Raw genomic sequence first — 25,604 nt, forward strand, 5'->3', positions numbered from 1 at the left:
GTCTTTCCACTTAATCTAATTGTATATTGCCTACGAGCCAATTAGTCACAACCACTAGACATTCAGTGTTAAGAGATTTTATTTTACAGGTCTCACATGGAGCAATAGTGTGTGAAGGATGGGTTTTGTTTAGATACATTTCTGTGATGGCTGGGAGTTTTTCCCCATTGGTGCATCAAGTGCTCTTTGGATTCCATCATGTTAGAAATGACTGACTGTTTGAAAAGTCACCCACCCTGTCACCAACCAGCACAGGCAGATGTGGCCAGCTCTGATCTTTTAAGAACTTTGTACCAGATAACCATAAGGACAAGAGAAAAAACAAATTAATATTTTTGGGGATTCCTCAGCATAAACAAAAGTTCTCATTTAGAATCTCATGAAAACAACTAATAACTAACAAACTAACAACAAAAAAGACATTAAATTACATCTCTAAAATCAATCAAGGATAGAGTGTGGTTGTTACACATCCAGCTGGCTGTCCTCTTTAGTCAGGCAGAATGACAGACCAGGTAGCAGCAGGGTTTGGCCTGGTATAGCCATAGCATCCATGTCCTAGTCACATGGTGCTAACATCAAACAAAGAGCCACCTCTGTTCGGCGTTGAGCAGGGATGACTAATTGTTCCATGGCAGCAGCAGCAGACGTGCTGTATACAGTACATGTTTAATAGCCGCCATTACAGCGGCTCTCCACGCCACGACAGCATGAGCCTGGAGTTGACACAGCATAGCAGCATATCATCTCTGAAACAGCTCAGTATCTTGGCCTGGGAGAGATGTGAGGGAGGGAATCAGTTGGAGAGCGAGAATGGATGAAGGGATCAGACCCCCAGGTTGTTATCCTCCTCCACCTTTCTGTTCATAGTCCCGCCTCCTCTCATCCCTCTGTGTTCAGCGGTCTCAGTGCTGTGTGGTCCCTTCAGGTGCTTCCAGTCTGCTTCACTCTCACAGCGCTTCACACTGCTGAAGAACTTCTTAATCAGATTCCTGGCCTGCATTTTCACTGTGGACACAAATATAGTTCATTATTAGAAAAGGCAGCTTGCGCTAGTGCGCACACACAATGTTTATCTTCCTCACCTTGACCTCTTCCCCTACTCCTCCCCTCTGCTAGTAGATGAGACAAGTAGCGGGCAAATGACTTGAACAGCTCCTACAACAAGGAAGATTTGGAATACTACAATTTGAAAAAGTGACAAATGAAGAACCAAATATCTTCATCACAGCTTATGCCCCTTCCCTCTCTCCCTTACCTTGGTGGCAAACTTGCCCTGCGTATAGAAAGGGTCTAGACAGCGCACCACAATGTCAGCCACCTCCTTCAGAGACACAGGCTTGGGGGCTTTGCTTGGGCTCCCTGGCTCCAGTACAGTCTCCTGGACTTTGGGGTTAAAGGTCACCTTCTTCCTGCTGTCCTGTAGGGGGCAGCTGCGCTTGGCTGAGGGGAGGGCCTCACTCTCTTCACTGTCCTCACATAGCTGACACACACACACACACACACACACACACACACACACACACACAGAACATGTGGTACTAGATGTTAACAATGATGTCATCATTACATTACTGTTCAAAAAACATGGACGACACAATAAGACTGTTGTGGCAATATAATATTGATCTCCATATACCCTTAGTTTTAGCAACGATTTAGCCTTGTTTTCATGTGCATTTTGCCTGTGAAGAAGACAAAGGAGTTTAGAGAGAGAGGCGCAAAACGGAATAAACCAGTCAAAGACTTTATCTACAACTTCCGAGGGACATCTTACACTGTGATAGAGTCCAAGTCCAGTTTAGCTTCCTCTTTAACCTCCTCATCATCATTATCCAAGTTGTTGATTTCTGTGGGGATGGTGTCCATAGGGACAGTTTCAATGGGGATGGTTTCCGTGGGGATGATTTCCATGGGACTAGTGTCCATAGGGATGGTATCCATGGAGACAGTAGCAGGTGTGATTTCCTGAGTGGGGAGTGACTGAGGTGGTATTGAAAAGGCCTGAGATGACACATCATTGGTTCTTATCTCCACCTCTTGACTCTTTTCAATCGGTTTCTTCCCAAAGTACTGGGTAATGTTGCGGGAGTTCTTAGCAGCCTCTGCTAGCTTCTGCTTCTTGCTCAGGGCCTTGCCTCCTGTCTTGGTGGGACTGTTCAGGAAGGCAGAGACTGCACTGGCTTTAGCTCTGATGGAGGAGCTGATGGTTGGTGCTGTATCTCCAGTATTTGTCTCCTTCCTCTTCCCCCTCTCCTCCTCACCGGCTGACTCTCCAGACCCAGTCAGGCAGTCAGGGCCCCCACTCCCTGTCCCACTGTTGGCCCCTGGACCTGTAGTGGAGCCCTCACAGTTAGAGGCCCTCAGCAGCTCACTGGCAGTCTGGAAAGGGTTGGAGGAGCCCCTCAGACCTGCTCCTATTCTCTTCCGCTTTAGCTGGTGGAGAGAAGGAGACACAGAAGGAAGGATGCTTAGTTACTAATAGAACCCAGTATGAGGCTGACTCACAATAACACTGACTGCATCCTGTTACTAAATGGGCTGAGACAGTCTCAATGCATTAGCCAGTAGATACATATTTAGTCATTACTGCTGCTTATAAAGGAGCACTACAGTATTTTCTAAGGCAAAGTAAAAGCAGAGTCCTCTGTGTGCTGTGGTGTTGGGCCTTACTGAGTAGATCTGTGAGGCAGGCGTGAAGCCCTGTTGCTCCTCAGTCAAGGAGGAAGAGGAGGAGGCTGCTTCGTCTTTGGATTCAGTCTTTATCTCTGTGGATTCCCCAGAGCCGCTGGTCCCTTCTCTTCCTCCTCCTCCTGCAGAGGCAGCCCCTCCCTTCTTCATCTCTGATACCTTTAGGAACAAGAGATAAGTTAGATGAGTGAAAGAATAACTTTTAAAAAATAGCTTCCATAGGACTCGATACATAAAGTGACTTTACAGTTGTACAATAAACCAGACAGTAGTCAGGAGCTACTTACTCTCTTCAGGACAGCTGCTTTGTACAGGTTGGAAGACTTGGTGATCTTGAAGACCTCATGTTCAATATCCACTGCCAAGGAGAGTGTGTCAGATCTGGGTGAGGTGCGTGGGGGAAAAAGGCAAAGAAAGAAATCCAAGTGTCAGTTCAGCTGTCCCAGTGGCATCAGTGACTTGGTATTTTAGATGCATGTGGTTAGTAGTGACTGGTACCTGTGTGTGTTTGCTGCTGCCACCTGGTGGTTGTTCAGAGCCTCCTGTAACAGGACCACACAGTGCTCCCGGGCCTAGAATTGATGCACACACTCTCGTCAAACCTTTTTTTTTTTTTTTTTAAGGTAAGTGAAGATGTATTCATTTGATTTCCCCCTCTATTCAAAGGGAAAGTGTCATTGAGATTTAAAGCATGTCTTTACAAGGGAGAAGTGGTCATTAGCAGCTCCAGAATAAAATCCAACACTACACATAGATTTATTTAAACTTTTTGAAATCATGACATACAATCAGTCAGACACCGCAAAAAAAAATACAAATGAGGCTAAGTTTTTCCTTGAAAATGTCTTTTCTTGTAATACATGTATGAACCACAGTGGTAGTACGATCCCCTTTCTGTTCCCTCGATCTGCAAACAGAGATGTTCAGTGCTCTGTGCATTTCATCACAAATTGAGAGTGGGACCCGGGATAAGCCAGCATCTTGTTGGGTGAACGATTTACAGCAGAATTTAATTATGGATTTATAAATAGTTTCTAACGAGCTCATGATGGTGGAGACGCTGAATACACAAGGACATGTGCATTAAACATCAAAAACATGTGAGTGTGCATATTGCTTTGCAAGTACGTGAGCATGCATGTGAGCATGCGCGTGTGTGAGACGTTTCCATACTAGAGCTGTACCTTGACAGTGAGCCTGGGGATTTTCTGACTGCTGGCCTCCCTGAGTGGGCAGTTATCATCTGCAGACACAGTTGAACACAATATCCAAACCCATTCAGTCACATAACAGTATTATTAGCCAGTCACTTTGCTTGTCTACACTGATATTACAACAGTAGAGAACCCACCTGGGGGGATAAATGAATCTTTGTGTCCCTCAGACACCTATAGAGGAAAGAGAGAGAAGTAAACAAAGGGAAATAAGACACCCCCCTCACACTTCTATTGTCAGTTAGAGCAGAGAACCTACGGAGGGCCCCTCAAATTTCTCACTCCAGCACTAGACCGCTGCCTCTCTCACCTAGTTTCTAGTGCTTCAGTGTTCCAAGCCCCATGCTGTTGCTGGCAGCATCTCAAACCAACAGTCTCAAAATAATGGCTCAACTCAACACATCTTTTGTTTGTCAGGATTAATAGTATGGATTTGAATAGCCCTGTTGTGCTGATTTGACTCCACATATGGGAGAGATTTACCACATGGTGCCTTTACAGGGGCCCCTAGCCCCATAGCCTCCTTGCCTGGCTAGCTGACTGGCCACAGCTGGAACACAGATGTGGAGAGAGAGGAAGCTGCTACAGTGTATGAAGGTTTGTTTACTGAAGCAATGGAATGCTTATGCGTCAGATGTTGTGTATAACAGTATGACAGCAGGGCTGTCCATGTACACAGTACATGAATGCGAGGTTTCACCTTGCGCAGGTTCATTTGTTTCTTGAAGAGATCTCCAAACTCCTTCCTCCGATGCTCGGAGCCATCATCATCACCACCACTCTCCCAGCCCTCCTCATCATGCCTGAGGAGATGACATCACCACAGACCTCAGCATTCTTACTGTACTGTCTATGAGTGACAGCTAGAAAACACATTTTAAAATCAACAATACATTTGAAAATAATCCTAATCCAACCAAATACTGCAGCCAAAATATGACTAGCGAGTCAGAAGGAAATACACCCCCCCATCTTGCCCTGTTAGCAACTAAAAACTACAACACATTTTAGCCTGGATGACAGTCTATTTCTGCTTTAGACTGGCCTCCAGGCTACTAGACCATTGCATTTCTGACCTCTCAAAGCCATAGCCCTTCCTTCCCCCGGCGTAGAGGTCACGGTCAAACCCAAACGGGCCCCTGGACTGTGTGCTCCAAGCTGCTCCAGTCTTGGTGCACAAAGTGGCCCCCTTCTCCAGCTGGGCCCGCACAGCCTTGGGGTCACGACAGTAGTCACAGGCCCCCGCACAGTCCGGCTTCTGGTCCCCAAAGAACTTGGAGATGGTGGCATGGCGGCAGCTGAGAGAGCCCAGAAATACGGGTGTGAGAGAGACAAACATATTGCAGACATGCTAGAGGTCAAAACCCTAGGAGGCCTTGCATTCACAGAGTAGCTCAGTGGAGCCCAGTGTCTCAAAATGCTCAGAGCCAAGATATTGTGCATTCCTCATTAAGACTCACAATAAAGAAGAGTACACATGACACAGTATTATATCAGAAAGGTAGCTAATGCTGCTGATAGGAGGAATTATACAATGATTGTGTCATGGAGATATGACAAAGAGGATTGTCATTGATCAATAGCTACCACTGTGTAACAGATTCCCCATTACTGTGTATGATCAATGTGTATGTGTGTGTGTGTGTGCGCATGATGTGTGATCAAACAAGGTCACACTCAACTGGCCATCATGTGGCCAAATAAGGCTTTGACCCGACCCACTAGATGTTATTCCTACTTGAGCAGAGAGGGGTCGTTCCATTTGATTTGAATGCCTTTTTGACCACACCCCTTTTGATTTGAACAAAACTTACCATACATATTTGCCCATGATAGAAGTGGTCAGAAAGTGACTTTTTGGCAGTGGTGGAAAAAGTACCCAATTGTCATACTTGAGTAAAAGTAAAGATACCTTAATAGAAAATGACAAAAAAAAAAAAGTCGCCCAGTAAAATACTACTTGAGTAAAAGTAGTTGGTTTTAAATATACTTAAGTATCAAAAGTAAATGCAATTGCTAAAATATACTTAAGTATCAAATTTTAAATAATTTTAAATTCCTTAGATTAAGCAAACCAGACAGCACAATTATCATTGTTTTTTTTACATTTACGGGTAGCCAGGGACATGCTCCAACACTCAGACATAATTTACAAACTAAGCATTTGTGTTTCGGGAGTCCACCAGATAAGAGGCAGTAGGGATGACCAGGGATGTTCTCTTGATTAATGCGTGAATTGGACAATTTTCCTGTCCTGCTAAGCATTCAAAATGTAAGGAGTACTTTCAGGTGTCAGAGAAAATGTAAATATTAAAAAGTATATCATTTTCTTTAGGAATGTAGTGAAGTAAAAGTTGTTGAAAATATAAAATAGTAAAGATACCGAAAAAAGAAGAAAAAAAACTACTTAAGTAGCACTTTAAAGTATTTTTTACTTAAGTACTTTACGCCACTGCTTTTTGAAACCTGAATGCCAAAACATTTAGGCGATATAGGTGCTGAAGTTGATTTATTTTGCATACCCCACCATGAGACATCATTGTCTTAAATCACTGGAAAAGATAAACAGTTGAGTTTGATATAATTTCAAAACGTACAAAAACGGTTGTCAAACTATCATCTGAGGTTTTTGAATTGTGCCTGCCATCGGTTGAGACACAGCATACTCTTGAATACAGGGTGGTTGTCATGTTTTGGCTGATAATTTACTAAAATGTGACTAAAATAAAAAATATCTACTTTTAAATGGTACCACAGAGATGGTTGGAGGTCCACACATCAGAGAATGTTGACTTGAATGGGAATATCAGTTTGTTTAAATAACATTGTCAATCTTCCATAGGAAACCTATTGAAATCAAAGAAATATAGATCATAGAATAGACATTCCCATTTAAGTTGACATTCAATTGTGGGTGGACCAGCAGCCATCTTTATGGTAGTAATTAGAAGTAAACATTTTAATTACATTTAAAATGTCAATGGTGTATCGGCTTAATTGCAGGGGTCTGAAGGGATAGGTCCATTCTATGAATAATATTTCTATGATTGAAATGACACCCACCCTGTACTCAAGAGCATGTTGTGTCTCAACTGAAAGAATGTATCAAATATTTTGACAACCCTTTTTGAAAGCTTTTAAATGATTTCAAATCTAACTGTTTATCTTATCCAGTGATGAAGACATTGTGGGGTATGCAAAACTGGTCCACTTTGAGCAATGGGTCAACTTTGAGCTAGAATGTTTTGGCATTCAGGTCAACAACAAAAAAAAGACACTTTCTGACCACTTCTACCATGGGCAAATATGTATGGAAAGTTTCATTCAAATCAAAATGGGTGCGGACAAACAGTTATGGAAATCAAATGCAGTGACTCTGCAAGAGTGTGAAGTGTATTATCCAGTAAAAGAACACGCGTTTATCGATACGTCTGTGAACTGGATGCGTTTTCTGCTCACTCGTAGACACACCACTCCCTTCTATTCTGACAAACTCGATTGATGAGGAGAAAAAGGGGTTGTGGGTGTGGAAAGACTCCTGAGTGAATAATGTGAAACAGAGACGAGGTTCTATAAAATAACTGCTTCCCTAGAGTCTAGTCTGAATAGCAAACCAAAATGATCTACTTTTAGGAGACTTGTAGGTGAGTGAGATTGGCCATGGGTGGTGGTTGGTGAGGATGTTACTGTTCTAAATGACTTTGAAATAGATTTCAACATCTGAATGTCTATTCACTCTTTAGAGTATGGCTGTTCCGCTTCTTTGTATAACAGCTTGCTCTTTCACTCAATATTATGTAATGTATACACACCCATTCATACAGGCTAGTGTCTCTTGGAGGAATACTAGTCAAGACACCTCCATAACACACAAAGCAAGACTACCTCGGATGGAAACCCAGTCTCCACAGCTTTCAAAGAGGAGCAAAAGAGGCAGTCTCACCAAGGGAGGAGGGGAGAGTAAGAGACAGACAGTGAGAGAGACAGAGAGAGCGAGACAGAGAAAGAGAGCGAGAAAGAGACAGAGCTCATGAAGCAACAGAGTCTTTCCAGAGGAGGAGTGAAGGAAGAAGAAAACGACCCAAAGCAGAAGGAGATGATGAACTAGCCTATATTAATACAACAGGCAGAGAGCACAAAAACACAGCAGGAGTCCTTTGTAAGTGGAGATAAACAGTGTTGCTATTGCACAACCGCTGCCTTTTCCACTGGCACCAAGAGACGACAACAGCTACTACAAACTGGGAGAGAACCAAGAATAAAAGGAGAGAGTAAGAGTGGAGAGAGAGACAGTGGAAAGCAAACCAATGACAGCTGGAGAAAGCTCACTTCGAGTCTGATTTGTTTCCTTTCTGAAACCCAGAACAGACTGTACAGAGGACAGCAGTGCAGCGGGTGGGGTTTTGGTCATCTCTTGGCTTCGATGCTAATCGCTACTTGAGGACTTCTCTGCTAACCCTAATCCTGAAAAGACCGCTGGGTCGAGGAGGCGAGGTCACTACCTCTGTTTCACTGCTGGCTCCAACTCACCCAGCAACACACAGGGAACTCGCTCTCCACACTCACTCAGGTAGGTGTTGGTGCTTGTGTTACATCACTAACTGATTTGCTTCGTTAGACAAGCACAGTTTAGCACCTTTATTTACTCTGTTGCATATCTTCAAACTACCCATACAGTTCAGGTGAGTATATGCTGGTTGTGAGTGTGTACATGTAGCCTATATACATGCAAATACAGGCCAGAATAAAAGTCTTAGCATACTTTATAGCCTAACCAAAAGAATGTGAAGAGTGTAATTTAGCTGTCATCAGTGTATTCCAGCTGTGTATTAATAGGGAGGCTATTTACATGTGAACACAGTGTGGACCAGAGTTGGAACAGCTCTAGAAGGAGAGCACTCTTCCTGTATGTCATTATCATAATGACATTTCTAACAGCTAAATATTTAGCTACACTTTACTACTGTGGGAAGACTTGCTCCCATACCCCCCGGCCTAGCCAACCGGAGACTGGTGAAAGCCCAGTCTGACTGGGATCTATCACTACACCAGCTGGTGGGAGTCTACCTGGGATAGAGAGACAGAGCAGCTGTGGGAAACAGTACTAAAGTAAAAAACTATTGTCAGCGGAATTCATACAAAATACATTGGCCAGAACACATTCCACCACGATGGACTCGGTCTGGTCCAGCAACACAACAAACTCTTTAAAGGGACACAGACAACAGGACAAAGAGACTGAGCCAACAGTCTGGTATCTGTTTTACATGCCACACCTATAGTCAATAAAGCATTTTACTATCAAATGAATTGAAGCACTATTCTATTTGTCTAAAGACTTCCCCTTTAATAGAATCAATACATTAAACTCTATCCTAATCCAAGTCAATCTAGTGTTGTGATGAAGAGAACGGACAGGTAATGTAATCAAGTAGCCTACAGTGTGATCAGGGTTGGGAGAGGAGAAGTAACACTGTGGTGTAGCTGCATAACTAGAGAGAAAAAGATAAAGAGAGTGTGATGAGGAGGAGAACTGTGAAGGGATGATCATGAGATAATTCATATGAACAGGATCCTGTCTTGGCATCAATTGTCACATCCAACTGCTATTCACAGTTTATAGGGAACATACTTTCCCATAGCAACAGCAACATATGTCCTACTCATATGTGCATAAAGAATAGACAGAAACTTACAATATATTCTAATACACACAACAAGGCAAATATCAGTGTCTGCCCTTGAAATAACATAGATAAAAGTCCTCCCTTTATACAGTCAGCCAGTGGGACCCTCCTCTCAGTCTCATGACTGTTGTGATAACGGTGGTGTTTCAGTCCACAGCTATGCTGCTGGGAGAGCCCTAGAATTACTCTAGTAAGCCTGGAACAGACACAATCCCACTGGGCCAGAAAAACTCAATCCTTCACACACCAACATATTACCAGATTATAACACACTTTCTAGATCCTCCTCTTTCTTATAGGAGGAGCTGGAATCCGTTGATTTCGCTCTGTCCTACCTACTCATCAGAAACACATGCACTAGCAGCTCGCCTATATATTCAAGGATGAACACAATGGTTTGTCAACATTCCATTGGTGTCAGGTCATCTACATAGTTAGACAGTAACATACAGCATCTCTGACTTCTAGACTCACAGTCCATTATGGGTGAAGAATAAGGAATGAAACAAATGCCTAGATTCTAATAATTCTAACAATATATTGTAATAATAATCCATTATTAATAATCAATAATCCATCTTTCATCCAGTTTTATCCCTTTATTTGTGGCTTCAGCAAAGTGGTCACATCACACAACCTGCACCCAGATACTACAGAGTTGCACCCCCAGTGTGAGGGACATGATGGATGCCAGGGAGGAGATGCTGACCCTGCTACAGAAGCTCTGGGCCAAACTGCAGGGTCTCCCCACCGCCAGCCCTCTGGAGATGGGGGCCTTCGCTGTCCTCGTCCTCTTTATCGGTAATCTACACCTCTCATACATAATATATACATAGATATAACACACACACACACACACACACACACACACACACACCTCTCAGTGGAGATATACTCCACCTAACCATGTGCTTCAGAACATGTCTTGCAAAGGATGAAACTCCAACATCTTTAATATCACTTTAGATAGTGTGAAATCAATCATCTTGTCTGGACAAAATTCAAATAGGTAGGCTAGCTACTATAAAAGGTGTTGTCAATCGTGTGTTCTTTCCTAGTGGTCTTTCTGCTCATGCTGCTGATGACCTGTTTGACGTGCTGCTGCTGTCACAGAACCAGAACCAAGGGCCCACATAGTCAGCTACCCTGAGACAATCCCCACTTCCCCCAATAATAAGGAGAGACATTAAACAGGCACTCTATGGAGTGCCACTGTATCACCAGGAGAGACATTCTGGAGAGGCACTCTATGGGCCTCTTAACCCCGGAGGAATGATGAGGACCTGTGGGGAGGGTGTGGAGCCCATCTATAAAGGAGCCCGGCTCTTGAACAACACACCTCCATACAAAACACACACAGAGCCTCCCTGAGAAGCAGTCAAACAGGCCCGGCTTTCAGGAGTATCAACATTCCATGGGGCATCCCTGGGCTCTGCTGGCTAACAAAGCAGTCTTTGACGTGAGAGATGGACAAGACTAGACCTCTAGGACGGCTTCAACTGATCCACACACACAAGAACATGGAATCTCTCACACACACACACACACACACACACACACACACACACACACACACACACACACACACACACACACACACACACACACACACACACACACACACACACACACACACACACACACACACACACCTAAAAGATCCCAATAGAAGCACAGGAGATTGCTTGGGGAGATGAATGTCTGTCAAGGATGTATGGGTGTCAACCAACCTTGCCACTGGCTCAGAGACTCTAAGTGTTTCCATCAACAACTCACTTAAATGGAGGCATCTTGCTATGTTGCTAATCTAAAGGACTTCCTTTGCTTTATTTCCTTGTTCAAGTGCTAGATGGAACATGGAAACACAGAAATGGTTGAACGCAGCACGTGTATAACTACAACCAGTTAGCAAGTCGAAAAAGTCTGTTTCCTAGTTCCGACTAGCACGTGAACACAGCATTAGTTCAGCAAAAACAAGCCATTATCTCATTCCTCAGGCGATTCAGAGGCCCATGCCTGCCCTCTGCTGCCTTGTAATATGCTTCAGTTACACACAAAAATAGAAAAAGAGTAATGCTGTCATTTCCATATAGTTGTTGCATAGGTTAAAAAGTGCATCTCTTCCTTCTGAAAAAGCATTTTCTTAGCCTGCCTAAAATAGTGCAATACGCTTTTGTATCTCTCTTACATGAAATAAAACAAAATGCAGATGATTGTGGTGAGTTATATCAGGGGTTCCCAAACTGTTGGCTGCTGCTGTCCACACACACGTTGCAATTTCAAAATGATGTAGTGCATCATCAGTTTCTCAGTCATTGCAGACCTTTAGAGAGCCATTTATAACTTGTCCGAAATGTCCAGATCAACCAGCCTGTTGATTTTTTTGTAATGTTTGAGTCACTCAAATATCACATGACAAAAAATATAGAATTGCAAGAAAATTTGCTTTAAAACTGCAAAAGTTTCTCCGCACACCATGACAAAATGTGTAGATTTGCAGGAAATATAGTATGCTCTTAAACCTGCAAAATCTTCTCTCCTCCAACAAAAAGGGTGTGTCATGAACAGTGCTTGTGGTCACAGAAATAGATGTGGCGCGGGAGCGCGAGATGTTCCCCAATGCTGGAAGAGGGGGCCTGAGTGTAAAAGTTTGGGAACCCCTGTGTTATATAACACTCACCCCTCTTGCTCACAGAATGACACCATGGCCTCGAAGTCTGTGATGGAAGCCTTGTCCTGATCTTTCTCGGAGCCACGCTTTGCCTGCAGAGAAGTCACACAATCATTTGCTCAAAGTTAAATAAACAAACATAAAACAATTTGAACACTCTACACACCAATTGCAATCCCCATGCATTTACAGCACCATCATATTGATATACTAATAACAAGCCCGTGAGGCAGGTTGACAGTGTAGTCTAGACGTAACCTGTTTGCGGGCCACCTCCTTGCGGATGAGGAAGTTCAACTGCTCCCTGTCCTTGGGGAGTAGTACGTCCTGCAGGAAGAGGGCAGGCCGTCTCGCCCGCACGCCCAGATTCCTGGTAGTAACTGGCTAGTGACTTGGCAAGGTTCCAATGGGCCACAAACCTGACATTAGATTTGTCCACCCCCATGCCAAAGCTGATGGTGGCCACAATGACAAGCACCTTACCCTGCATCCAATCAGTCTGAGCCTCTGTGCGATCTCCTGCCTTCAACCCTACACAAGCAGGAGTTAAAGGTCAAGAGTCATGTCGCCCACTTTGTTATGTCTAGTCTCTCCATCAATAAAATAATCTGCTTGATTCTTATCTTTATTAAACTTTAACATTGCCATTTACTATCCTACCCCACAATGTTTGTAAGCCCTTGAGGAATGTCTCACCTGCATGGTAAGGCTTGGCCAGGACTCCCAGCTTAGTCAGTTGGTAAGCCACCGTCTCACAGCCATCTCTGGTCCGACAGTACACAATTCCACAACCCTGAAGAAAGACATACAGATAAATATCCCAAGCTAAGTACCATGCACTGATTATAAGGCTGGATGACATATTGAATTCATGTTTTAGCGCAATATTCCAAATGCCTGTATCACAACAATCACTTTTTGTATTTATGACCGTTTGTCTGCATTTTCTCGTGTCTTTTGGTCTCGTCTCCTTTGCACCTTCCCATTCTCTCACACACACAGGCCCCTCCCCTTCCACTCACAACAACAAAGATGACACATCACTTCCTCCCTGATAAGTGGTTCAACTCACTATTTGCATTTAAGGTTTGTTCCAACAGAATCGGTCATAGGGACACCGAAACACATTACTCTGATTACACCATCCATTATTTTACTGTAATAGAGGAGAAGTTAACCTTTCAACTCATCAAATTGCATGCAGAGCAGACACTAATAAAACCAGAGAATCAATTAACACAGATCCTGGTAAATTTATGTTCAGTTTGTTGCAAACCGGGCATTTTCAGCCAGATCGCTGAATATTGCAAAAAAGCAGGTTAAACTATTTTGATAAAATAATTACATTATTAGTGGGTTTTATGGTTGTGGAAGGCTTATATTTACCCTAGGTATAATTTCACAAGCCCTGAATTCATTAGGTTATTGCTGACTGTTTGAAATGCGGAGTATTTGACCTTTAAATCTAGATATATATTGTGAATGGCCCATAATTTAAAAAAATAGACTTATGATTTTTAGGCCACATCGCCCAGCCCTAACTGATTACACTATCCATTAGATAGAGTAGGAAGAGATATTGCGTATAAGGAGAGAGTCAGAGGGGAATCTAGTCCACCAACCTGTCCTTTGGGGCCTTCCCCCAGGGTCAGGGCCTCCCTGATGAAGGCATGTAGGTGCTTGTAGGGGTCCTCTAGTAGCTCCCTGTACACCACCTCATAATGCAGGTTACTGCGAAACACAGGTGTGGCAAAGGACAGCGGTGATCGCAGCCTCAGGGACTTTGCTATGTCCTCCTGCACCTTCTGGGGTGCCGTGGCCGTCAGCGCCACGCAGGGTATCCCGGGAAGACGGGCACGCAGACTGCCCAGTTTGAGGTAGTCTGGTCTGAAGTCATGCCCCCACTGGGAGACACAGTGAGCCTCGTCCACAGCCAGGTAGGAGAGGAGGCTCCGGGAGAGTAGGCCTGTAAGGCAGGGCTGGAAGGCAGAGGAGGCCACCATCTCTGGGGTGATGTAAAGCAGCTTCAACCTGGGGCTCTCACTCTCCAGATCGGCCAGGATCAGACGGCGCTCCCCTGCAGGGAGCTTGGAGTTGATGGAGCATGCAGGAATGTTCAGGTCCCTTAGGTGGTCCACTTGGTCCTGTTATGGTGGATACAGAGAAAGGGATCATCATTGAAGAAACCTACAGCTAGCTATGCAGTTAAGGATAGCTCAGTCTATATCAGAATCAATCACGTAATCAGGACAAATTACACAACAGAAGAAAATGCTAAAGAAGAGAGACTGACCTGGATGAGAGCGATAAGAGGGGATATGACCAAGGTAATACCCTTAGCCAACACTGCGGGAAGCTGGTAGCAGAGGGACTTCCCTGCCCCGGTGGGCATGCACACAAAAACATCCCGGTCACCTGCACACAACAGGGGCAGTAATTTACAATTTTCCATCGACAGTCCGATTTGGGCAACGGCATTACTCAGATATGTTTAATAACAATAGCTGATCATGCTAGCTAGTAGTAGGTAACTGTTAATGAACTGGTTGAAGAATTTGTTAATTAGCTACCTAGCTACCTAGCTAGTTAGATAGCCCGCGGCTGGCTAAGATTAGCTAAAACTAGAAGAGCCGTTCCTAGGTAAATTATTGTAAGTCCAACATGTCTATTGTGGTTCTCACCTTTAACAACTGCTTTAACAACGTCCTCCTGCTTCTGGGATCGGAACTTATCAAACCCAAAATGGGTTTTTAACGCCTTTTTAATGGAAGTCATCTCTTATCCAGAAAAACGTCCAACTTGACAACAAACTTCATTCTCTAGTCGTCGCGTATCGATGACATCATGCCAGTCGGCACATAATATTTTAACTAGTGAATCTCTTTAAACATATTTTATCTACGGTTCTCTTTTAAATATAAATTGTTATGTAATGTCAAATGACCGAAACAGATCTGTTTATATTTTGTGCAAAAAAAAACGCACACAACTGATTAGATTCATCATCCATGGGTACACGCCTTTGTTTTCCTGGCCAATGAGAGTCGAATGCGCTGTGATTAGCACTTGATTAGCACGACCCAGACCAGGACAGATTTTAATGCTAGAATTGTTTTTGCTGTCTCGATCTGTGAGGTGAGTCTCCGTTTGAGTTCTGGTTGAATTTGGTGACCTCCATAGACCACTTTATCAACACCCAAACTAAAACACTGACACAATCGAAACCCCTGATTTATGTATCAATAAAGCAGGGAGAGAAGAGGCATAGGATTGCAGAATATTAAAAGGAGGTTAACTCCACTCCACTTCATCGCCATGGATCTCTCCCTTTCACCCTCTGTTTCTGACACTGTCTGTGTGCTCTGGGGTATGTACTGAGGTTAATGCCACTTTGAGATGGCTTGAAATTGGTGACCTAGATGCACAACAATGTATTGTAAACCCAGGGTCTCCTCTCTCCTCTGACTAGGCTGTGAGCTGAATGACACCCAGAGAAATGCAGTGTTTGAAATAGCGGAGGATTTGTTGGAGCATCAGTTCTTTATCCGAACGGTCAGTCTAAGTCTTTAGTCCATCTCCAGCCCTCTCCACACACCCCATTAGCAGAGATCACTTGACTTAGTCAGTGACACAACAATTAACATAGTCCAATGACAGCCCAACCCCTAATCTCTGCTCCCCTTGTGTATAGATGTGTCTGAGTGCAGAGGCCAGTAAGGAGATGCATGTGGTGGAGGTACAGGACAGAGTTGGGGAATGCTGCAAGCCAGTGCCCATTGCCACACTTCACCCTATGTGCCAACCTATGGTCAGTTTCAGTGGGTTTGAGCTCAAGCCACCTGTCCTCTTCAACCTTCGCTCTGGGCAGGGCCCCCTCTTCATTTCTGGACAGCATTTGACATGTAAGTAATTGAGATAGGAGAAAATGTTATTGTCTAGAGAATGGCATAAAAATAAATATTAATCAGAAACTATTTGTATGTCAATTCTGGGACTCTGTTCTTTATTTGGCTTTAAGTTCAATTCAAATGATACCTGGAATTGTTGTGCTGTCATAGTGGTCTATGAGGAGGAGGAGGAGGAGAAGGAGGAGGAGGAGAAGAAGGAGGAGAAGAAGGTCTTCTAATCAACACCCCCACTTGGTAAGTAAACAAATCTAGAACTTCATAACATAATTACCTATTTTGATCCCTTATGACATTGTACAGTTCAGTATGAAATAGTTATTGTGTTTTTATTTCAGATCACAGTGGTCTTCAATAACATGATCCAATTTGAAGGACTTCAATAAAACACAGCACAAAAAGTAGAACCTTTGAGTTTCGTATATTTATTCATCACAGAAAGTGCATTGTTATTGCAGGATTAATATTTCACATTCGATTAAGATAATACTACAGTATTCTTTCAAATGTATGAAAATACAGAGCATGTGAGTGCATAGCATAACTGGAGTAAGGAAGAGGCAGAAAGAATCACATAGAAGCAGCAGCATCAGTGGTCACATAGCTATCCAATATCATGATGGTCTAGTTCTTTACAGTAACGAAGGTTCTGATTACTCTATAGGAGTGGTGAGAGGGTAACCATAGGGTGGAGGGATGGTGTTAAGAGGGAAAGTTCAGCCCCATAGGCACAGGGAGGGACAGAGGCAATAGGCCTTGCTCCCAGGGGACTTGATCACCAGGTCCTTAATGATCTCTGTCGTGCCGAACAGAGGGAACAGCTTCTCGTTGAAGCTCTCATTGTAGGTGTAGATGTGGGAGCGGCTGTCTACGTCGTAGAAGGACAGCTGGCCCTGGTCGTAGTCCAGGTAGACGGCCACGTTGCGGGGGATAAGACCAGGCGGCAGGGCAGTGAAGGGCACAGTCAGGGCCTTGAGCTCCGTGCCCCTCTCCAGGCGCAGGGTCAGGTAGCCTGTGTCTGTGTTCAGGGACTTGAAGCCCTTCCTCAGGGCTGACTCCTTGGCCACACCCAGCCGAAAGTCCCGCTCCCCCACCTCCACCTCCCAGTAGTGGCGGCCAGAGTTGAAACCCTCCACCCCTGTAGCACACCACCAGCCATCGAAGCGCTGGTGGTAGTTTGGCACATCCTTTCTCTCGAAGCCGCAGCGCATCTTCTTCGTCATTGGAGATCAGCAGGTCAGGGTTGGCTGTGTCCAGGTCAAGGGAAATCTCCACTGCTGCATTAGAGATCCAGTCCCATACTGGAATATACAGTGGGGCAAAAAAGTATTAATAACAGTCTTAGCATACTTTATAGCCTAACCAAAAGAATGTGAAGAGTGTAATTTAGCTGTCATCAGTGTATTCCAGCTGTGTATTAATAGGGAGGCTATTTACATGTGAACACAGTGTGGACCAGAGTTGGAACAGCTCTAGAAGGAGAGCACTCTTCCTGTATGTCATTATCATAATGACATTTCTAACAGCTAAATATTTAGCTACACTTTACTACTGTGGGAAGACTTGCTCCCATACCCCCCGGCCTAGCCAACCGGAGACTGGTGAAAGCCCAGTCTGACTGGGATCTATCACTACACCAGCTGGTGGGAGTCTACCTGGGATAGAGAGACAGAGCAGCTGTGGGAAACAGTACTAAAGTAAAAAACTATTGTCAGCGGAATTCATACAAAATACATTGGCCAGAACACATTCCACCACGATGGACTCGGTCTGGTCCAGCAACACAACAAACTCTTTAAAGGGACACAGACAACAGGACAAAGAGACTGAGCCAACAGTCTGGTATCTGTTTTACATGCCACACCTATAGTCAATAAAGCATTTTACTATCAAATGAATTGAAGCACTATTCTATTTGTCTAAAGACTTCCCCTTTAATAGAATCAATACATTAAACTCTATCCTAATCCAAGTCAATCTAGTGTTGTGATGAAGAGAACGGACAGGTAATGTAATCAAGTAGCCTACAGTGTGATCAGGGTTGGGAGAGGAGAAGTAACACTGTGGTGTAGCTGCATAACTAGAGAGAAAAAGATAAAGAGAGTGTGATGAGGAGGAGAACTGTGAAGGGATGATCATGAGATAATTCATATGAACAGGATCCTGTCTTGGCATCAATTGTCACATCCAACTGCTATTCACAGTTTATAGGGAACATACTTTCCCATAGCAACAGCAACATATGTCCTACTCATATGTGCATAAAGAATAGACAGAAACTTACAATATATTCTAACACACAACAAGGCAAATATCAGTGTCTGCCCTTGAAATAACATAGATAAAAGTCCTCCCTTTATACAGTCAGCCAGTGGGACCCTCCTCTCAGTCTCATGACTGTTGTGATAACGGTGGTGTTTCAGTCCACAGCTATGCTGCTGGGAGAGCCCTAGAATTACTCTAGTAAGCCTGGAACAGACAATCCCACTGGGCCAGAAAAACTCAATCCTTCACACACCAACATATTACCAGATTATAACACACTTTCTAGATCCTCCTCTTTCTTATAGGAGGAGCTGGAATCCGTTGATTTCGCTCTGTCCTACCTACTCATCAGAAACGCATGCACTAGCAGCTTGCCTATATATTCAAGGATGAACACAATGGTTTGTCAACATTCCATTGGTGTCAGGTCATCTACATAGTTAGACAGTAACATACAGCATCTCTGACTTCTAGACTCACAGTCCATTATGGGTGAAGAATAAGGAATGAAACAAATGCCTAGATTCTAATAATTCTAACAATATATTGTAATAATAATCCATTATTAATAATCAATAATCCATCTTTCATCCAGTTTTATCCCTTTATTTGTGGCTTCAGCAAAGTGGTCACATCACACAACCTGCACCCAGATACTACAGAGTTGCACCCCCCCTCAGTGTGAGGGACATGATGGATGCCAGGGAGGAGATGCTGACCCTGCTACAGAAGCTCTGGGCCAAACTGCAGGGTCTCCCCACCGCCAGCCCTCTGGAGATGGGGGCCTTCGCTGTCCTCGTCCTCTTTATCGGTAATCTACACCTCTCATACATAATATATACATAGATATAACACACACACACACACCTCTCAGTGGAGATATACTCCACCTAACCATGTGCTTCAGAACATGTCTTGCAAAGGATGAAACTCCAACATCTTTAATATCACTTTAGATAGTGTGAAATCAATCATCTTGTCTGGACAAAATTCAAATAGGTAGGCTAGCTACTATAAAAGGTGTTGTCAATCGTGTTCTTTCCTAGTGGTCTTTCTGCTCATGCTGCTGATGACCTGTTTGACGTGCTGCTGCTGTCACAGAACCAGAACCAAGGGCCCACATAGTCAGCTACCCTGAGACAATCCCCACTTCCCCAATAATAAGGAGAGACATTAAACAGGCACTCTATGGAGTGCCACTGTATCACCAGGAGAGACATTCTGGAGAGGCACTCTATGGGCCTCTTAACCCCGGAGGAATGATGAGGACCTGTGGGGAGGGTGTGGAGCCCATCTATAAAGGAGCCCGGCTCTTGAACAACACACCTCCATACAAAACACACACAGAGCCTCCCTGAGAAGCAGTCAAACAGGCCCGGCTTTCAGGAGTATCAACATTCCATGGGGCATCCCTGGGCTCTGCTGGCTAACAAAGCAGTCTTTGACGTGAGAGATGGACAAGACTAGACCTCTAGGACGGCTTCAACTGATCCACACAACACAAAGAACATGGAATCTCTCTCTCACACACACACACACACACACACACACACACACACACACACACCTAAAAGATCCCAATAGAAGCACAGGAGATTGCTTGGGGAGATGAATGTCTGTCAGTTCTAGGATGTATGGGTGTCAACTCAACCTCTGCCACTGGCTCAGAGACTCTAAGAAAGAACCCTCTGCAGTTTCCATCAACAACTCACTTAAATGGAGGCATCTTGCCAAACCCCTTGTAAGAGTGTTGCCATATGTCTTCTATCTAAAGGACTTCCTTTGCTTTATTTCCTTGTTCAAGTGCTAGATGGAACATGGAAACACAGAAATGGTTGAACGCAGCACGTGTATAACTACAACCAGTTAGCAAGTCGAAAAAGTCTGTTTCCTAGTTCCGGCTAGCACGTGAACACAGCATTAGTTCAGCAAAAACAAGCCATTATCTCATTCCTCAGGCGATTCAGAGGCCCATGCCTGCCCTCTGCTGCCTTGTAATATGCTTCAGTTACACACAAAAATAGAAAAAGAGTAATGCTGTCATTTCCATATAGTTGTTGCATAGGTTAAAAAGTGCATCTCTTCCTTCTGAAAAAGCATTTTCTTAGCCTGCCTAAAATAGTGCAATACGCTTTTGTATCTCTCTTACATGAAATAAAACAAAATGCAGATGATTGTGGTGAGTTATATCAGGGGTTCCCAAACTGTTGGCTGCTGCTGTCCACACACACGTTGCAATTTCAAAATGATGTAGTGCATCATCAGTTTCTCAGTCATTGCAGACCTTTAGAGAGCCATTTATAACTTGTCCGAAATGTCCAGATCAACCAGCCTGTTGATTTTTTTGTAATGTTTGAGTCACTCAAATATCACATGACAAAAAATATAGAATTGCAAGAAAATTTGCTTTAAAACTGCAAAAGTTTCTCCGCACACCATGACAAAATGTGTAGATTTGCAGGAAATATAGTATGCTCTTAAACCTGCAAAATCTTCTCTCCTCCAACAAAAAGGGTGTGTCATGAACAGTGCTTGTGGTCACAGAAATAGATGTGGCGCGCGAGCGCAGGGGGAGCGCGAGATGTTCCCCAATGCTGGAAGAGGGGGCCTGAGTGTAAAAGTTTGGGAACCCCTGTGTTATATAACACTCACCCCTCTTGCTCACAGAATGACACCATGGCCTCGAAGTCTGTGATGGAAGCCTTGTCCTGATCTTTCTCGGAGCCACGCTTTGCCTGCAGAGAAGTCACACAATCATTTGCTCAAAGTTAAATAAACAAACATAAAACAATTTGAACACTCTACACACCAATTGCAATCCCCATGCATTTACAGCACCATCATATTGATATACTAATAACAAGCCCGTGAGGCAGGTTGACAGTGTAGTCTAGACGTAACCTGTTTGCGGGCCACCTCCTTGCGGATGAGGAAGTTCAACTGCTCCCTGTCCTTGGGGAGTAGTACGTCCTGCAGGAAGAGGGCAGGCCGTCTCGCCCCGCACGCCCAGATTCCTGGTAGTAACTGGCTAGTGACTTGGCAAGGTTCCAATGGGCCACAAACCTGACATTAGATTTGTCCACCCCCATGCCAAAGCTGATGGTGGCCACAATGACAAGCACCTTACCCTGCATCCAATCAGTCTGAGCCTCTGTGCGATCTCCTGCCTTCAACCCTACACAAGCAGGAGTTAAAGGTCAAGAGTCATGTCGCCCACTTTGTTATGTCTAGTCTCTCCATCAATAAAATAATCTGCTTGATTCTTATCTTTATTAAACTTTAGCATTGCCATTTACTATCCTACCCCACAATGTTTGTAAGCCCTTGAGGAATGTCTCACCTGCATGGTAAGGCTTGGCCAGGACTCCCAGCTTAGTCAGTTGGTAAGCCACCGTCTCACAGCCATCTCTGGTCCGACAGTACACAATTCCACAACCCTGAAGAAAGACATACAGATAAATATCCCAAGCTAAGTACCATGCACTGATTATAAGGCTGGATGACATATTGAATTCATGTTTTAGCGCAATATTCCAAATGCCTGTATCACAACAATCACTTTTTGTATTTATGACCGTTTGTCTGCATTTTCTCGTGTCTTTTTGGTCTCGTCTCCTTTGCACCTTCCCATTCTCTCACACACACAGGCCCCTCCCCCTTCCACTCACAACAACAAAGATGACACATCACTTCCTCCCTGATAAGTGGTTCAACTCACTATTTGCATTTAAGGTTTGTTCCAACAGAATCGGTCATAGGGACACCGAAACACATTACTCTGATTACACCATCCATTATTTTACTGTAATAGAGGAGAAGTTAACCTTTCAACTCATCAAATTGCATGCAGAGCAGACACTAATAAAACCAGAGAATCAATTAACACAGATCCTGGTAAATTTATGTTCAGTTTGTTGCAAACCGGGCATTTTCAGCCAGATCGCTGAATATTGCAAAAAAGCAGGTTAAACTATTTTGATAAAATAATTACATTATTAGTGGGTTTTATGGTTGTGGAAGGCTTATATTTACCCTAGGTATAATTTCACAAGCCCTGAATTCATTAGGTTATTGCTGACTGTTTGAAATGCGGAGTATTTGACCTTTAAATCTAGATATATATTGTGAATGGCCCATAATTTAAAAAAATAGACTTATGATTTTTAGGCCACATCGCCCAGCCCTAACTGATTACACTATCCATTAGATAGAGTAGGAAGAGATATTGCGTATAAGGAGAGAGTCAGAGGGGAATCTAGTCCACCAACCTGTCCTTTGGGGCCTTCCCCCAGGGTCAGGGCCTCCCTGATGAAGGCATGTAGGTGCTTGTAGGGGTCCTCTAGTAGCTCCCTGTACACCACCTCATAATGCAGGTTACTGCGAAACACAGGTGTGGCAAAGGACAGCGGTGATCGCAGCCTCAGGGACTTTGCTATGTCCTCCTGCACCTTCTGGGGTGCCGTGGCCGTCAGCGCCACGCAGGGTATCCCGGGAAGACGGGCACGCAGACTGCCCAGTTTGAGGTAGTCTGGTCTGAAGTCATGCCCCCACTGGGAGACACAGTGAGCCTCGTCCACAGCCAGGTAGGAGAGGAGGCTCCGGGAGAGTAGGCCTGTAAGGCAGGGCTGGAAGGCAGAGGAGGCCACCATCTCTGGGGTGATGTAAAGCAGCTTCAACCTGGGGCTCTCACTCTCCAGATCGGCCAGGATCAGACGGCGCTCCCCTGCAGGGAGCTTGGAGTTGATGGAGCATGCAGGAATGTTCAGGTCCCTTAGGTGGTCCACTTGGTCCTGTTATGGTGGATACAGAGAAAGGGATCATCATTGAAGAAACCTACAGCTAGCTATGCAGTTAAGGATAGCTCAGTCTATATCAGAATCAATCACGTAATCAGGACAAATTACACAACAGAAGAAAATGCTAAAGAAGAGAGACTGACCTGGATGAGAGCGATAAGAGGGGATATGACCAAGGTAATACCCTTAGCCAACACTGCGGGAAGCTGGTAGCAGAGGGACTTCCCTGCCCCGGTGGGCATGCACACAAAAACATCCCGGTCACCTGCACACAACAGGGGCAGTAATTTACAATTTTCCATCGACAGTCCGATTTGGGCAACGGCATTACTCAGATATGTTTAATAACAATAGCTGATCATGCTAGCTAGTAGTAGGTAACTGTTAATGAACTGGTTGAAGAATTTGTTAATTAGCTACCTAGCTACCTAGCTAGTTAGATAGCCCGCGGCTGGCTAAGATTAGCTAAAACTAGAAGAGCCGTTCCTAGGTAAATTATTGTAAGTCCAACATGTCTATTGTGGTTCTCACCTTTAACAACTGCTTTAACAACGTCCTCCTGCTTCTGGGATCGGAACTTATCAAACCCAAAATGGGTTTTTAACGCCTTTTAATGGAAGTCATCTCTTATCCAGAAAAACGTCCAACTTGACAACAAACTTCATTCTCTAGTCGTCGCGTATCGATGACATCATGCCAGTCGGCACATAATATTTTAACTAGTGAATCTCTTTAAACATATTTTATCTACGGTTCTCTTTTAAATATAAATTGTTATGTAATGTCAAATGACCGAAACAGATCTGTTTATATTTTGTGCAAAAAAAAACGCACACAACTGATTAGATTCATCATCCATGGGTACACGCCTTTGTTTTCCTGGCCAATGAGAGTCGAATGCGCTGTGATTAGCACTTGATTAGCACGACCCAGACCAGGACAGATTTTAATGCTAGAATTGTTTTTGCTGTCTCGATCTGTGAGGTGAGTCTCCGTTTGAGTTCTGGTTGAATTTGGTGACCTCCATAGACCACTTTATCAACACCCAAACTAAAACACTGACACAATCGAAACCCCTGATTTATGTATAAATAAAGCAGGGAGAGAAGAGGCATAGGATTGCAGAATATTAAAAGGAGGTTAACTCCACTCCACTTCATCGCCATGGATCTCTCCCTTTCACCCTCTGTTTCTGACACTGTCTGTGTGCTCTGGGGTATGTACTGAGGTTAATGCCACTTTGAGATGGCTTGAAATTGGTGACCTAGATGCACAACAATGTATTGTAAACCCAGGGTCTCCTCTCTCCTCTGACTAGGCTGTGAGCTGAATGACACCCAGAGAAATGCAGTGTTTGAAATAGCGGAGGATTTGTTGGAGCATCAGTTCTTTATCCGAACGGTCAGTCTAAGTCTTTAGTCCATCTCCAGCCCTCTCCACACACCCCATTAGCAGAGATCACTTGACTTAGTCAGTGACACAACAATTAACATAGTCCAATGACAGCCCAACCCCTAATCTCTGCTCCCCTTGTGTATAGATGTGTCTGAGTGCAGAGGCCAGTAAGGAGATGCATGTGGTGGAGGTACAGGACAGAGTTGGGGAATGCTGCAAGCCAGTGCCCATTGCCACACTTCACCCTATGTGCCAACCTATGGTCAGTTTCAGTGGGTTTGAGCTCAAGCCACCTGTCCTCTTCAACCTTCGCTCTGGGCAGGGCCCCCTCTTCATTTCTGGACAGCATTTGACATGTAAGTAATTGAGATAGGAGAAAATGATGTTATTGTCTAGAGAATGGCATAAAAATAAATATTAATCAGAAACTATTTGTATGTCAATTCTGGGACTCTGTTCTTTATTTGGCTTTAAGTTCAATTCAAATGATACCTGGAATTGTTGTGCTGTCATAGTGGTCTATGAGGAGGAGGAGGAGAAGGAGGAGAAGAAGGAGGAGAAGAAGGTCTTCTAATCAACACCCCCACTTGGTAAGTAAACAAATCTAGAACTTCATAACATAATTACCTATTTTGATCCCTTATGACATTGTACAGTTCAGTATGAAATAGTTATTGTGTTTTTATTTCAGATCACAGTGGTCTTCAATAACATGATCCAATTTGAAGGACTTCAATAAAACACAGCACAAAAAGTAGAACCTTTGAGTTTCGTATATTTATTCATCACAGAAAGTGCATTGTTATTGCAGGATTAATATTTCACATTCGATTAAGATAATACTACAGTATTCTTTCAAATGTATGAAAATACAGAGCATGTGAGTGCATAGCATAACTGGAGTAAGGAAGAGGCAGAAAGAATCACATAGAAGCAGCAGCATCAGTGGTCACATAGCTATCCAATATCATGATGGTCTA

At 43.9% G+C, this 25,604-nt stretch overlaps 3 protein-coding genes and 1 pseudogene across 8 annotated transcripts; 2 read left to right on the forward strand and 2 right to left on the reverse strand.

The window, feature by feature from the left end:
* Window positions 1-61: 61 nt before the first annotated feature.
* LOC112234964 lies at window positions 62-15,211 on the reverse strand (annotated as a pseudogene).
* On the forward strand, window positions 7,896-16,575 carry LOC112234981 (nucleoplasmin). 4 transcript variants are annotated; one of them, XM_042307240.1, is made up of 6 exons: window positions 7,896-8,475; window positions 10,182-10,393; window positions 15,733-15,815; window positions 15,955-16,165; window positions 16,322-16,405; window positions 16,507-16,575. In XM_042307240.1, exons 2-5 carry the CDS (start codon window positions 10,273-10,275, stop codon window positions 16,387-16,389), a joined length of 483 nt encoding a protein of 160 aa, XP_042163174.1. In that variant the 5' UTR covers window positions 7,896-8,475; window positions 10,182-10,272; the 3' UTR covers window positions 16,390-16,405; window positions 16,507-16,575. The 4 variants fall into 4 exon arrangements, with proteins under 4 accessions (XP_042163174.1, XP_024259110.2, XP_024259109.2 ...); XM_024403342.2 differs by lacking the exons at window positions 7,896-8,475; window positions 10,182-10,393 and adding exons at window positions 15,262-15,398; window positions 15,515-15,630; XM_024403341.2 differs by lacking the exons at window positions 7,896-8,475; window positions 10,182-10,393 and adding exons at window positions 15,263-15,398; window positions 15,512-15,630.
* A 797-nt stretch (window positions 16,576-17,372) lies between these two features.
* On the reverse strand, window positions 17,373-24,014 carry LOC121841076 (ATP-dependent DNA helicase Q5-like). Its single transcript, XM_042307238.1, is given in 8 exon segments — window positions 17,373-17,469; window positions 21,086-21,168; window positions 21,335-21,390; window positions 21,393-21,608; window positions 21,774-21,870; window positions 22,702-23,223; window positions 23,373-23,494; window positions 23,761-24,014. Coding segments are annotated over 7 exon segments (1,092 nt in total). The 5' UTR covers window positions 23,472-23,494; window positions 23,761-24,014; the 3' UTR covers window positions 17,373-17,450.
* LOC121841077 (nucleoplasmin-like) lies at window positions 18,862-25,384 on the forward strand. 3 transcript variants are annotated; one of them, XM_042307243.1, is made up of 6 exons: window positions 24,074-24,213; window positions 24,330-24,445; window positions 24,548-24,630; window positions 24,770-24,980; window positions 25,140-25,214; window positions 25,316-25,384. In XM_042307243.1, exons 1-5 carry the CDS (start codon window positions 24,179-24,181, stop codon window positions 25,196-25,198), a joined length of 504 nt encoding a protein of 167 aa, XP_042163177.1. In that variant the 5' UTR covers window positions 24,074-24,178; the 3' UTR covers window positions 25,199-25,214; window positions 25,316-25,384. The 3 variants fall into 3 exon arrangements, with proteins under 3 accessions (XP_042163178.1, XP_042163177.1, XP_042163176.1); XM_042307242.1 differs by having other exon boundaries at window positions 24,076-24,213; window positions 24,327-24,445; XM_042307244.1 differs by lacking the exons at window positions 24,074-24,213; window positions 24,330-24,445 and adding an exon at window positions 18,862-19,244.
* The last annotated feature ends 220 nt before the right edge of the window (window positions 25,385-25,604 follow it).

This window comes from Oncorhynchus tshawytscha, linkage group LG27 (assembly GCF_018296145.1).
Source record: "Oncorhynchus tshawytscha isolate Ot180627B linkage group LG27, Otsh_v2.0, whole genome shotgun sequence".
In the NCBI taxonomy this organism is placed as follows: Eukaryota; Metazoa; Chordata; class Actinopteri; order Salmoniformes; family Salmonidae; genus Oncorhynchus; species Oncorhynchus tshawytscha.